Raw genomic sequence first — 13,671 nt, 5'->3', positions numbered from 1 at the left:
CATATTGCGGTTGGTGACATGTTTCCTACATACTGAAAATAGTATTGGGCAGTTCTTTGCTAGAGCCGGATTTATCCTTCCCTACATGTTTGCCACCTTGTGGTAGTGTCCTGCAATTAGGAAAATATTCCTTATAACCTGAAACTGTCTTGTGGTTTCCTCCCTGTTCTCTGGCCTTGGTTTTGTCTGCGTCAGGATCTGTGATTCTAACCCAGCCGCCCTCACAGCCCTCTCCTTGGTTCGGTCGCCTCAAAAGCCCCTTCCAGTCCTTCTTCCCCTACCACATTCTGTATGTTCAATCTTCGTTTGTGTGATTGCATCATTTTTCTCTTTTCAGCCTTCAGCCTAAGTCTGAATATCTAAAACATTTTTTTTTTATCATCCAGAAACATGCTTTGGAACCACCATCTTGTTTCTTTAAGTCATACTATTTTCATTATACCCAGCTGACCTTTTTCTCCCACTAATATCCATAATAAGAACTAGATAGTTAAGAGAGGAATGATCTCTAAATTCAACAGCCAGCCATTTGCAGTTTATTTTTAGAGAAATCAGAATATGTGGTTTAATTCATTCAAATATGTTCCTGCCAGAATAAGTTGATCAAGTTATAAGTTTTCTTTATTCCAATGTACTTGGTGCTGTTTTTAGTAGTCATTTGCTTCCCGGTGGATGGTTTCTCTTTCCTGAACCTTTGCTAGAGGAAATTTACTAAAAGTTAGCCAGAGTGATTACATAAAGAATACACTCTGTATTAAAGTCTCTTAACAAAAAGAACATTGAAAAATCAGTTGGTATAAAACGCTGACTTAGGTCTTGGGGGATCCTAAGGAAGTAAAACCTAGCCCCTAGTTTCAGGACTTTAAAAATCTCTAAAACTGAAATTGGCATAAACACGAGTATATTACAGAATAACAGAATAATCAATGACTGCAAATGGATACAGTTGATTGCCGGCTATGGAAAATAGCAAACATTATTTCTAACAGAAATTTAAAGATTTTATTTATTTATTTGACAGACAGAGATCACAAGTAGGCAGAAAGGCAGGCAGAGAGAGAGAGAGAGAGAGAGAGAGGGAAGCAGGCTTCCTGCGGAGCAGGGAGCCCGATGCGGGGCTCGATCCCAGGACCCTGAGATCATGCCCGAGCCGAAGGCAGCAGCCCAAACCACTGAGCCACCCAGGCGCCCCTCTAACAGAAATTTAAATCACTTTGCATAAACTGCAGATTTTTCTCACCTCTTAAAACATGGGGCCTGGAAATGATTATCCATTTATAGGCAAAAGGCCACCTTAGGCAAAAAGGGACAAGCAGGGCAATAATGAAACTGAAACACTCTCATTTGAACATCAGGAGCCAAATGTTATTTGGAACATGGTTGTCACTAAGCGAGTTCACGGTGTGTCAGAAAAGCTGTTTCCTATGTCTCCCTGACTGGTCAGAAGAAATCCCTTCCTAGACGACATTCTAACGTTGGGATGAACTGCCCCCATCCTAGGAAGAGAAGTCAGCTCTTAGGGCTCAGTGACATTAGCCTAGAGCCAGCTTCAGCAGTGTGTAGGAACCAGGTAAAGACATGCCCACAGCACACCTTTCCTCCGTGGGACGCTGCCGAACTCCCTGGCGCTTTGAAATTGTGCCCTGCTGAAGCCTTTTGGGTAGAAAGAGCCGGTTTCAAAGTTTCACTTAATCATGATGGTCATGGGAAGCAACTGATTGCTTCTACCATTTATTTTTAAGAAACTGTCCTAACAAAATGGCCTTGCATTCGCCTCTGATGTAGTGAACTGTGTGTACAGGATGTTAATTGTATGTAAAACACTGAATCCACGCTCACTGCCTGCCCGTTTTTGTTTCAGGCATCCTGACAAAAACAAAAATCCTGGAGCAGAAGACAAGTTCATCCAAATTAGCAAGGCTTATGAGGTATCGTGTCAAACTTGTGATGCATCCATTAGCTTTGATAAAATACTCTTTAACTGGCCAGTTTTGTAACGACCTCTCCGAGAGGGCACACACCCCCAGTGTCCTTGACCTAGTTTCTAGATGATGGTAAAGAAAGCCTATTTAGACACATCCAATATGTTGAAATCGGTGCCTGAATACTTTTTCAGCTCTTAAAAAAAAAAAAAGTGGCCTATTTTAAAGGCTTTAATTGGAATTGCAGAATTCTCAGAATTCCTCAATGTAGGTCTCTACTTCCTTTGTCGAAACTTTTTTTTTTTTTTTTAGGTTTTATTTATTTGACAGACAGAGATCACAAGTAGGCAGAGCAGCAGGCAGAGAGAGGAGGAAGCAGGCTCCCTGCTGAGCAGAGAGCCAGATGCAGGGCTCAGTCCCAGGACCCTGAGATCATGCCCTGAGCGGAAGGCAGAGGCTTTAACCCACTGAGCAACCCAGGCGCCCCGAAACTTTTTTATCACATGCTCATCTCAGCAGCATATGTACTAGAGTTTATATTAAAGAAAGACTGATGGGCCCGTATTTATTAAAGTGGCACAAGCTTACAAGTACATGGAAACACAAGATTTTCAACAATTTTCCAACACATCCGCTTAAGTAGCTTGGTCTGGAATGTGCACAAAAGAGAAGTCCGCGGCTCCCTTGATTTGTGTCGGGTGATACTCTTTGAGATACAGCGCTTGGCTCATAGAATAGAACCTCATCCTGAAACAGCTTCTCGAATTTTAGACTTCGGAGTTGTTTCTAAGTAAAACAAAGCTCACGTGCCAAACCCTGCCCTCGGTGCTGTGGCAACATTTTGGTGTTGGCAGCTTGTCCTGTCCTGGTTTGAGTTACTCCAACTTAAGTGGCATGACCTAGTCCCATTTTTTTATGGCCAACATTATGTTAAGTTTTATTTGCTTTACTGACGTGCCGAGTACTGTGATAACACAAAATCTCTAAAGCCAAGACGAACACAAGGACTGAAGTCTTTTGGTCTTGAAATAACTGGATGTTTCTACTGAGAGAAAAGTTTCCTGGTATGTTGGCGACTGCTCTCGGAAAGTCTAACCGTGCTATAGCTTTACGTTTCTTTTCTTCCCGTGTCTTCCGTGCTGCTCACAGGACAGTCCTTTGGGTGAAAATTTTTCCATTTCATAGATTTCCTTTTTTTTTTTTTTTCCTTTCCTTATAGATTCTTTCCAATGAAGAAAAGAGGTCCAACTATGATCACTATGGAGATGCCGGAGAGAACCAGGGCTACCAGAAGCAGCAACAACAGCGAGAGTATCGCTTCCGCCATTTCCATGAGAATTTTTACTTCGATGAATCCTTTTTTCATTTCCCTTTTAATTCTGAGCGGCGGGACTCCATCGACGAGAAGTATTTATTGCACTTCTCGCACTACGTGAATGAAGTGGTTCCAGACAGCTTTAGGAAACCTTACCTCATCAAGATCACCTCAGACTGGTGCTTCAGCTGTATCCACATCGAGCCTGTTTGGAAAGAGGTAGTTCAAGAATTGGAAGGATTGGGTAAGATCATTTTATTGGCTGGAAGGTGTCTGTACAGAAGAAGGTAACATATCTTGAATTGTATGGGCTCCTGGGAAAAAGGAACATGAGATTTCTCTTCAGAAGTTCACATGACTGGGGGTTTTTCCAAGGACACATTTTCAGAGAAAGAAATGTGTCCGCCATTCTCATTTTGCACTACTAATTTGAAGCCTTGACCTAGCCTTGAAGCCTCTGTACAGTTTCCTAATATCTAGTTGGGGGAGCCTAATATATAGGAGAAGTTTAAAAATTATTGGTTGAACAAAGCAGCCCTCATTGATGCTCGGAGTTGCTAGAGCTGTCATAACAAAATACCACGAACCAACAGAAATGTATTTTCTCACAGTTCTCAAGCTTAGAAGTCCAAGATCCAGGTGTTGGCAGGCTTGGTTTTTTCTGAGGCCTCTCTCCATGGCTTGTGGGTGGCCACCTTCTTCCTGCCTGCCCATGTGCTCATGTCTCTCTGTGCACGTTTCCGGTCTCTCTCTCTCTTTCTGTGTCCTCATCTCTTCTTACAAAGACACCAATCATACTGGATCAGGGCCCAAGCTGACTAACTCATTTTAACTTAATTACTTCCTTAAAGGCCCTATCTCTAAATACAGTCACATAAACACAGTACTGGGGGTTAGGACTTCAACAGATGGATTTGGGCAAAGAGTCACAGTTCCATCCATGACAGTAATGGTCATGCGTTACCAGTCCGGACCACAGATTAGCCCTTCCTGTGTTCATAGTTACCGCTTGTGCCAGGAAAATGCCAGCGATCCAGGCCAGGTATTTATTTTAACGACTCTTAAAAGTTGGAATTATGGAAGAGTGTGTGTGTGTGTGTGTGTGTGTGTGTGTGTGTGTGTGTGTTGGTTACAGGCATTAGGAGACCTCTTCTTGAGTAGCTAAGAAAGGCCAAACTCAATCATAGGGACCAAGGGCCCGGATGTCTCTGGAGAGAATGTACCCATGAAAACCATCAGTTCGTTTATCCTAAAACAAATTTTCAGCCTGTGGTTCAGAAGCACTCCAGTTTGCCAAAATGCTTTCATGAGATTGAGTAAAGAGGTTCTTGGAAGAAGATGAGGAAATAAGTTTAGCACAGTGTCACGCACGTGGGGGGTAGTCAGCAGATGCTGCTGCTGGTGCGTAATGAGAGAACAAGAGGCTGAGATGAGCCGGAAGCCCCTGGGTTGAACAGCGTAATGGCGTTTTATGCCACACTAGGTGGTATACTGAAACCTCTTTAACCTTGTTCGTCTAGGCGCCAACATTCAGACCCAGGAGCAGAACAGAAACGTTAAACCAGTGCGTAAGTTAGGACGGCAGTGTGCCTACACCAAACTCAGGTCAGAGCCAATGTTCTTTTTTTTTTTTTTCCTAAGATTTTATTCATTTATTTGACAGACGGAGATCACAAGTAGGCAGAGAGGCAGCCATAGAGAGAGAGGGGGGAAGCAGGCTCCCCGCTGAGCAGAGAGCCTGATGTAGGACTCGATCCCAGGACCCTGAGATCATAACCTGAGCTGAAGGCGGAGGCTTAACCCACTGAGCCACCCGGGCGTCCCCAGCGTTCTATTTTAAACGTGCCTGGTGAACAGTGTGAGAGAGCAAAGCACAGGGGTTACCTGTGTCCCATCTGTGGGCTTCGGATCCACACAGACCAGCGTCAGCATAGGTCCTGCTCCAGCAGGCCCCCGGCTGTGTTCATGTCCGAGCTCTGTCATTTACTGTCTTTGTGTCCTTGGACAAATTACTTGACACACATTTCCTCATCTCTAAAACGGATATAATAATGTAATAATATCAAACCAGATTTGATAACAAAGATTAAATGAGAAGAAATCTATTAATTTCTAATATATGTTAAACACAAATATAAAGTAAGCTTAGGGAATGGCTGACAAACTAGGCTTTCTGGTTTACCAAAGTAAAATTTTTTTAAACACCTATTTTATAAATTTTTTTAAATCATTTTCAAATACATGAGTCTGCTTTCTTCAACTCACTGTCCAGCAGGCACCGACTTCTGACTTACGCTTAGTGAAGTCGCACAAGGTACTTCGAAGCAGGATGGGAAGCAGAGGGAACAGGGCAGCCAAAGAAACAGTGTCCACGGGAAAGGCAGTTGCAGGATACGACTCGGGTGTAGCTGAGGGGGAGGAAGCAGGAAGAGCTCGCTGAGACCAGGGAGTAAGGAGCCTTAAAGTCCAGGCTCGAGAAGCTGGACTTTATTTTACAGTATGTAATAAGCCAAGAAAAATTATGTCACGGCGGCATGATTTAATCACATCCATGGTTTAGGAAGCTGATAGAGCCGCTTGAAGGATGGATTGAAGAAGGTCGGAAGAGGAGCCAGGGAGGTCACCGGCCCTGGCAGGACAGCAACCGCTGGCCTAGAGTAGGAGCAGAGGCAATAGAGAGGTGGACAAGTGTAATGTATTGCAGAGGCAGGGTCGTGGGAGTCGAAGGACCTGGCTCCTGGAGACCATCTGAGTGTGAGAAATGAAGAAAAAGGGAGAGAGGGGTCAGGAAGGACGCCGCATTCTGACTTGAGCCAGTGGACGGCAGACAATGCAGGAAGAGCTGGATTTGAGAAATGGTGCTAAATAGTAACTCCGGTGGGTCTGTGCATGATGACATGAAAATAATGTTAGCTCACATTTACGGAGAATTTGATGTACACCAAGCACAATTACAAGTATCTACTCCTGAGAAACAAGAGCCGTTTAAGGCCGGTGCTATTGCCATCCCTCTTGTACAGACATATAGCGCATTCGGGGACTTTGTCAGGGTCCCACAGTTGGTGTTCGGCAAATCTGGGCTTTGAGCCCCAGTAGTCTGACTGTAAGTCCGCGCATCGTGTGCCATGCTGTACCTGTACCGTCTTTTAATGACCTTAAATCTTCGATGATGGAAGATCTTGCTATTCTTTTGGGTCGTCGTGCTGTTTGATTGTAGTAGGTCAGGTCAAGTGACAAGGATGGAAGAAGCTGAATTTAGATTCACAAAAGTGACATTTACGGAGGGTTCAGTCCATTCCCCCGCTCCATCCCCAAAGTTCCCTGGAAGGCTGGTTTTGACCAAATGTATTAGATAAATTTGGTTTATAAACCACTTTCCTCCTTGAAACATTTGAATTAGTGAAGATTCCCAACAGCCAAAGTCCACTTGGTTACAGCTGGGTGCCGGCGCGGTGAGATCCTTACGGCCCCTGTGGCCGTTTCCCTGTCCCAGTGAGGCAGCACTACCCTTTCAGACAAATACTGCCCAAAATATTTATTTATTTATTTATTTATTTATTTATTTATTTATTTATTTATTTAAAGATTTATTTATTTGAGAGAGTGAGCAGGGGAAGGGGCAGAGGGAGAGAGAGAATCTCAAGCAGACTCCACGCTGAGCCCAGAGCCCAACGCGGGGCTCATTCTCATGACCCTGAGATCATGACCTGAGCCAAAACCGGGAGTCCAATGCTTCGCCAACTGAGCCATCCCCTGCCAAAAATATTCCTATTCTGAGTTAATAGGAAGAGCAGACTAGGGCACCTGATGGGCCCAGTCGGTAGAGTGGGTGACTCTTGATCTCCAGGATATGAGTTGGAGTCCCATGTTTTTTGTAGAGAGGACTTTAAAATAAGATCTTTCAAAAAAAAAAAAAAGAGAGAGAGAGAGAAGAACAGACCATCTTAAAGATCAGCTGAGGGGTCTGGGGAAGCTCGGACCTTCTCCCAGAACAACGTAAAGTGCCTGGATTGCCATGGATGGATGAAATAGAACAGTTCTACCCCGGGGGAAACGTGGCAGCTAGTTAGGGGGAATCCACGGCCACACAGCGTGGTAAAGGCTAGTCTGCAGACATAGCCCACGTGTCTGGACAACCATCCTGGGGAGGAGGACCAGAGTAGTCAGTGCTGCCTTCCATCTCGAGGCATTTACTGTCTAGCTGAAGAGAAAATCTGTCCCCAGAGAATGCACACTTGGCTTTTGCGAGTACAGAATCACATTTGCAATTACAGAGCAATGGAGTGCTGCCGGAGTGAGCGGAGGATGAGAAAGAATGCATGTTCTCATTGCACACTCTCTTCCTGAGGGACCAAGTACAGTGTTGGCCGTTAATGTAGAACTTACGTAGTTTTCATTGAGCTTCAGTTGTTTGGCATTGTGCTAGGTGCATCGTGAGGATTGTCTATATCCCCAGAGCAACTCAGTGCAGGAGGGACTCTTACTATCCCTGTTTTCCAGATGAGCAAACCGAGGCCCAGGAAGGTTAAGGAACTAATCAAGGCCACACTATCCACAAGTAGGCGTGCTGGGATACAGACCCAAGAGCATGACTCTAGGGGTCACGGTTAACCACCATGCCTGCACGGCTTCAGAAATCAGTAAAATGTGGCCCTTGCACCAGCAGACTCAGGTGGGAGACACAGGTGAATCATCGCAGTGCTCTGTGTGCTCACTGGGAGGGGTGCAGACAGCGACCAGGGTGTCAAGGAGGTTGCAAGTCTTAAAAAAATCAAATACCATTTTAGGGCAACCCAGTTTGAAGAACCCTGCAGCTTATTCACCATGACTTCTCATTGATTTTTTTTTTTTTTTAAGATTTTATTTATTTATTTTACAGAGAGAGAGAGATCACAAGTAGGCAGAGAGGCAGGCAGAGAAAGAAGGGGAAGCAGGCTCCCTGCTGAGCAGAGAGTCCGATTCGGGGCTTGATCCCAGGACCCTGAGATCATGACCTGAGCCGAAGGCAGAGGCTTAACCCACTGAGCCACCCAGGCGCCTCTCTCATTGATTTTTTTGTAAAGATTCATTTATTTATTTTAGAGAGATAGAGAGTGTGAGTGTGAACAGGGGAAGAGGGAGGGAGAGAGAACCTCACGCAGACGCCTCACTGAGCGTGGATCCCGATACGGAGCTCAATCTCACGACCCTGAGCTCATGACCTGAGCCGAAGGCAGAGGCTTTAACCCACTGAGCCACCCAGGCACCCCCATGTTTGGAATTTAATTAGGAAGTCACACATGTGCACAAAGATAATGTGCACAAAGATTTGTACACAAAGGTATACAAGGATACCCATTAAAATATTCCTTGTAATAGTGAAAGCCAAAAGCAACTTCAGTATTCAGACAGACTGATGGCGCGGTTTCCGTGAGCTCCCACTGCGTGCCACGCTCTGGCCTGGTGCTTGGGATACATCCGTGAACCGAACCAGGCTCCCTGCCTTACGTCCTAGCAGGGGCAGGCAGACAACAAGCAAGTGACAGAAAAAAGCAAAGTGTGTGAGTTGTTAGAAGGTGGGAAGTGCTGTGGAAAAGGAAAGTGATCGGGTTGAGGGCGATCCCGTGTGTGGTGGGGGGAGGTTCAGACATGGTAGCCGGGTGGGCCTCATGGAGAAGGGCTTGGAGTTAGCAAAGGAGGGACCCAGTTCAAGAGATGCCGGGGAGGCACGCAGTGCAGGCGGAAGGAACAGCCAGTGCCAGGGCCCTGAGGCAGGAACATGCAGCATGTTTACGGAAGAGAAGGATGCTGGGTGCTGAAGCAGTGTAAGTGAGGAGGAGCTGGAGGAAAGGGAGGTCAGAAGGGACCAGGGACCAAATAATAAAGGGCCTGTTGCCCTTCATGTAGATCAGCCTTTACTCTGAGTGAAACGGGAAGTCTTTGCAGGGTTTGGACAGAGGCGTGCCATGATCTGTGTTTATGTGTTAGAGGAGACAGTGTGCTTAGTATGTTGAGAACAGGCCACGGGGAGACCAGGAGAGACAGTAACCTTGGGTGGGTGTTGCACAACCAGGGAAGAGAGATGGTGACTCAGAGAAGAACCTAAAGGAAGTGGAGACAAACAGATTCCTGGCGCGTTTTGGAAACGAAGCCAACAGCACTTGCTGACAGATTGGACGTGGGGTGTGAGCGGCGAGAGGTAGAAGATGACTCGGGTCTTCCGTGCAAGGGATAGGAGGGAAGGAGCCCTGTGGGTGACCAGGGGAGGCCTGCGTGGGATGGGCCTGGGGGAGGAGAGCCGGAGTGCGCTTTGGGAAATGTTAAGCTTGAGAAGTCTGTTGGGCATCCAAGAGAGGACTCGTCCTTTGCTGGCTAAGAATATTTCATATACCTTGGTGTCTGGCAGAGGACCTAGCTTGCCAGATACCGTGGTTAGAGGAAGGAACAAGGAAGTTACTCGAGCATTAAGTGAAATGAGTATCAGATGCCCCTGTTTTGTTTTTTATATAAGTTGTGTGTCCACACACGTGTTTATGTAAGAAAAGGTACAGATAGATACCAGATTATTAACAGTATTATATGGGATTTGACTTCTGAGTGATTTTAACTTAATTTCTTTCTCTTTTTGAGAATGTATACTTTCTAATATCTGTCTCTACAAATTAATTTATATAAAATGGAAAATTTATCTGAAGAGTGAGAAGACTTCTCTTGATAAATCATAGTTATTTTTTCAACCATTGCCAAGTTGTTGAACCCTTGGATTGTTTATAGGTCTTTTTCCTTGTGAATAGAAGCACTGTGAGCAGACTGCTTTCTTTTCTTTTGAAGTATTTTCTCACAATCTCCAAAAATTTGAAATAACAGGACTGAAGGATACAAAGATTTGTAGCTCTTAAATATTGCCAGATTATTCTGCAGTAATACAACTGAACCGATTTAGAATATCAGCAATGAAAAAAAAAATGCTCATCGGTCTATTGGGAAAGATATCCTCCCCTCCTAGGTCAAGATTTCAACTGCACACCAAAAACATCACTTAGCAGCATTCCTTCATCTACCACGGGGGCATAAACAAGCCTCATGTAGGTCTTCCACACTTTGCAGGTGTAGGAATCGGCGTGGTCCATGCTGGGTACGAGAGACGCCTGGCCCATCACCTGGGAGCACACAGCACTCCCTCCATCCTGGGAATCATAAATGGGAAAATCTCCTTCTTCCATAACGCGGTCGTCCGCGAGAACCTGCGACAGTTTGTAGAGAATCTTCTTCCAGGGAACTTGGTGGAGAAAGTAAGTACCTGGCGGAACAGTAGATTTACCAGGTGCCTGGGACCGCTGGCAGCCCTGACCTCTGTCTGTGGTCATCTCAGACCCGAGGGCAAGGTCGTGTGTTAATCACTCAGCCGAAATCATGTCAACAAAATCTGTAGGAGACTGAAAATTGAAATAGGGCGAAAGACAGAGAGACTCCATTCCTGTTAGTAACCACTGGACACACTTTGACAGTGGTGGGGATCTGAGCTGAAGTGACAGCGACTCTCATTTTCTAAACCAAAAATTAGATCAACAACATGGGATGAAAGATTTCTTTCTGACTCATGTGTTTTTTCATTTGAAGGTATTTGTCTTATGAAAGGATTCGAATTAGGTTACATTTGACTGTATATTTAACAGTCACATCTGTGGAAAACACAAGATTTCACGAAGTCAAACATTTTTGCAACTTTTCAGAACTTAGCGTAAGGCAAGGATGAGTCAATTTCACAAACAAGAATTGCACTAAAGAAACCAGGCACAAAGAGCACACACTAGTTTATCTTTATAGTTAAGAAGCATTTTTCCTCCAGGATCTTAGATTAGGGATCAAAGGAGCTAGAACAGAATTCTTGTTTGTTTTAGCAATTCATTCCTTTAACTATACCAGAGAGAGCGAACATACCAACAATTCCATCTTATTTCCACATGCACTATGCATAGACTGTCCCGCCAGGATTATTATCCACAGAAGAAATACTTGTTGGAGGCTCCCAGAACCATCACAGGTTGTCTGAATGGGTCCTCAAACATTTATGAAATACCTGTTCTCTGCCAGTCACTCTAATGTTGAGGACTCTTCAAGGAGCTCCCAGTCTAGTTGGTGATTATTTCCATCTGATCTGCCGAGAGGCTGCCCAAGAGAGCTGGGAAAGGCTTCTTGGCAGAAACAGTCCCGGCACAAAGTTCGCCAGGTAAGCAGAGAAAGGGAATGAGTTGCAGGCAGACAGAGGTCCAGGACGTGAAACAGCTCTGTGTGAGGTAGTCACCAGTGAGCAGGAGCGGGTTTACTGGCATCTCCCTGCCAGGGCCTCTTGAGAGCCCAGCCGCCCTGGTCAGGAACTCGGGCGTCGTTTGCAGGTGCTGGCACCACTGGAGGGGGCTGAGCTGAGAGTGAAACGACCAGATTGAGGTTTACTGGAGATCATTGTGGAAGCGGAATGGAAAGATAAACCTTTAACTAGGAAAAATTTTTATTTATCCATGTTTTTTATATTCTCAGTAGGATTATTTCAGCCATAAACAAGGAAGCACAACAGTACCAATTCACGGGGTAATAGATGAAATCGTGTAATGTATAGACTAAGTGGGTCCCCTTATTCTTTTAAGTCGTTTTAAAAGAGGAATCAACGGCATTCTCTTCCACAGGTTAACAGATGAATCAAGACAGTCTGTAACAGATTAAGAAACATGTCTATAATTCAGAAGCTTGATTTTTTTAATAACATACCCAGTAATTATTCCAGAAAAGATTGTTGATTTCAGTCTGTAGGACTGGGAACATGAAAAGATGAAATCAGTAACTATTCTTTTTAAACCATTTTAGTCAAACAAAGACAAAAAGATAGTAGTCTGCATTTTCTATTTCTTTTTTTTTAAAGATTTTATTTATTTATTTGATAGAGATCACAAGTAGACAGAGAGGCAGGCAGGTGGGGGGGAAGCAGGCTCCCCGCTGAGCAGAGAGCCCGATGCGGGGCTCGATCCTAGGACCCTGAGACTATAACCTGAGCTGAGGCAGAGGCTTTAACCCACTGAGCCACCCAGGTGCCCCTGCATTTTTTATTTCTTATGAAACAGGGTCTTACACTTAATTGATTTTGTTTCATTACCTCTTGACTATATAATGCACTTGTTGGGAACTGACTACTGAAACCAACTTCCTCTCTTCCATTTAAGGTTACAAATAAAAATTACGTCCGATTCCTCTCTGGCTGGCAGCAAGAGAATAAGCCTCACGTGCTTCTGTTTGACCAGATGCCCGGCGTACCGCTGCTGTACAAGGTATATTAGGTGCTGGGGGAAGGTTTGCCCTTTTTTTGGTGGAAGGACTTGTGGGCTGCTTTTCCTTTTTGTGAGTAAGAGCTTACCCAAAGAGAAATGTGTGAAGACCAGAAATTTGCCTTAACCACCGTGCACTGAGCATGTCCTGATGCCATTACCGTGCGAGTGCGTTCCACACACATACTAGCCCAGGATCTTCGGAAGAGCCCAGGGGTATAGACAGCATCCCTGTTTTATAGACCCAAGATACCGAAGCTCTGAGAGGTTGTATAACCTGTGCCCACGGTGACCCTCCACAGCACTTCTGGCTCCTCCCCCCGCCCCCGTTAGCCCTGTGACATGAGATGGGAGAGCAAAGTGTCCCGCCTAACTGTTCGCACCCTCCCCGCCGTCTTCCATAATTGAGGTAATTCCTCAAACACTCCATGCCTCCTCCAACCCAGTGTCTATCTCAGGAAACTGAATATTTTTCTCCATCGGTGAAAAAAAAAAAATTCACTGTGTTTAGCTTTCTGGGTACAGTTTTCAGGCGTGAAATGCTCTAGAATTCCTTCAAGGGCACTAGCAGCCCGAGTGGGGCTGTACAAGTTAGGAATCGTCTCCACCCGTGGTGTGATCGGGTCTGTCTTGGTTTGTGTGATCCTGCCACCAGTTTAGTTTCTTCCTCTCTCTTACACCCAAACAGTTGACTGCTTTTGCATACAAAGATTATTTGTCATTTGGATATGTACACGTCGGTCTGAGAGGGGCCGAAGAGATGACAAGACAGTACAATGTCAACGTCTATGCCCCCACCATCTTGATCTTTAAAGAACACATAAACAAGCCTGCAGACGTTATCCAGGTACGTGGGAGTCGCCCTGGCTTGCGGTCGCACTCACATTGTGTCTTGGGCCTTTAGAAATAAACAGCAATACTGAACAGAGCCAGTGAGAAGGAGAAATTCGTTTTTCATTTCTTCCTTCAGAGGCATGAAATTTAAAAACAAATTTGGTTTTTATCCAATTTGGGTCTGTTTTACTCAAAAAATAATCTCTGGGCAGAAAATAAGACGGGGTTGGTGCCCCGGGCTGAGGGAAGAAGATAGGGGAGTTAGTGTTTCATGAAGACAGTTTCCACTTGGGAAGATAAAAAG

The 13,671-nt window shown here is 45.0% G+C and overlaps 1 protein-coding gene across 3 annotated transcripts in view; it reads left to right on the top strand.

Moving 5' to 3' along the window:
- DNAJC16 (DnaJ heat shock protein family (Hsp40) member C16) overlaps positions 1–13,671 on the top strand; it is a 34,641-nt gene that overhangs the window by 4,501 nt on the left and 16,469 nt on the right. For all 3 annotated transcript variants that reach the window (XM_032361685.1, XM_032361684.1, XM_032361686.1), the window contains 5 exons: positions 1,862–1,928; positions 3,142–3,481; positions 10,324–10,508; positions 12,432–12,536; positions 13,222–13,380. In XM_032361685.1, coding sequence (XP_032217576.1) covers positions 1,862–1,928; positions 3,142–3,481; positions 10,324–10,508; positions 12,432–12,536; positions 13,222–13,380 — 856 coding nt within the window. The remainder of the gene's footprint in view (positions 1–1,861; positions 1,929–3,141; positions 3,482–10,323; positions 10,509–12,431; positions 12,537–13,221; positions 13,381–13,671) is intronic.

The sequence above is a fragment of the Mustela erminea genome, chromosome 10, assembly GCF_009829155.1.
Source record: "Mustela erminea isolate mMusErm1 chromosome 10, mMusErm1.Pri, whole genome shotgun sequence".
Taxonomy (NCBI): domain Eukaryota; kingdom Metazoa; phylum Chordata; class Mammalia; order Carnivora; family Mustelidae; genus Mustela; species Mustela erminea.
Note: the sequence above shows the minus strand (reverse complement) of the source record. Positions and strands in the feature narration are given on the sequence as shown.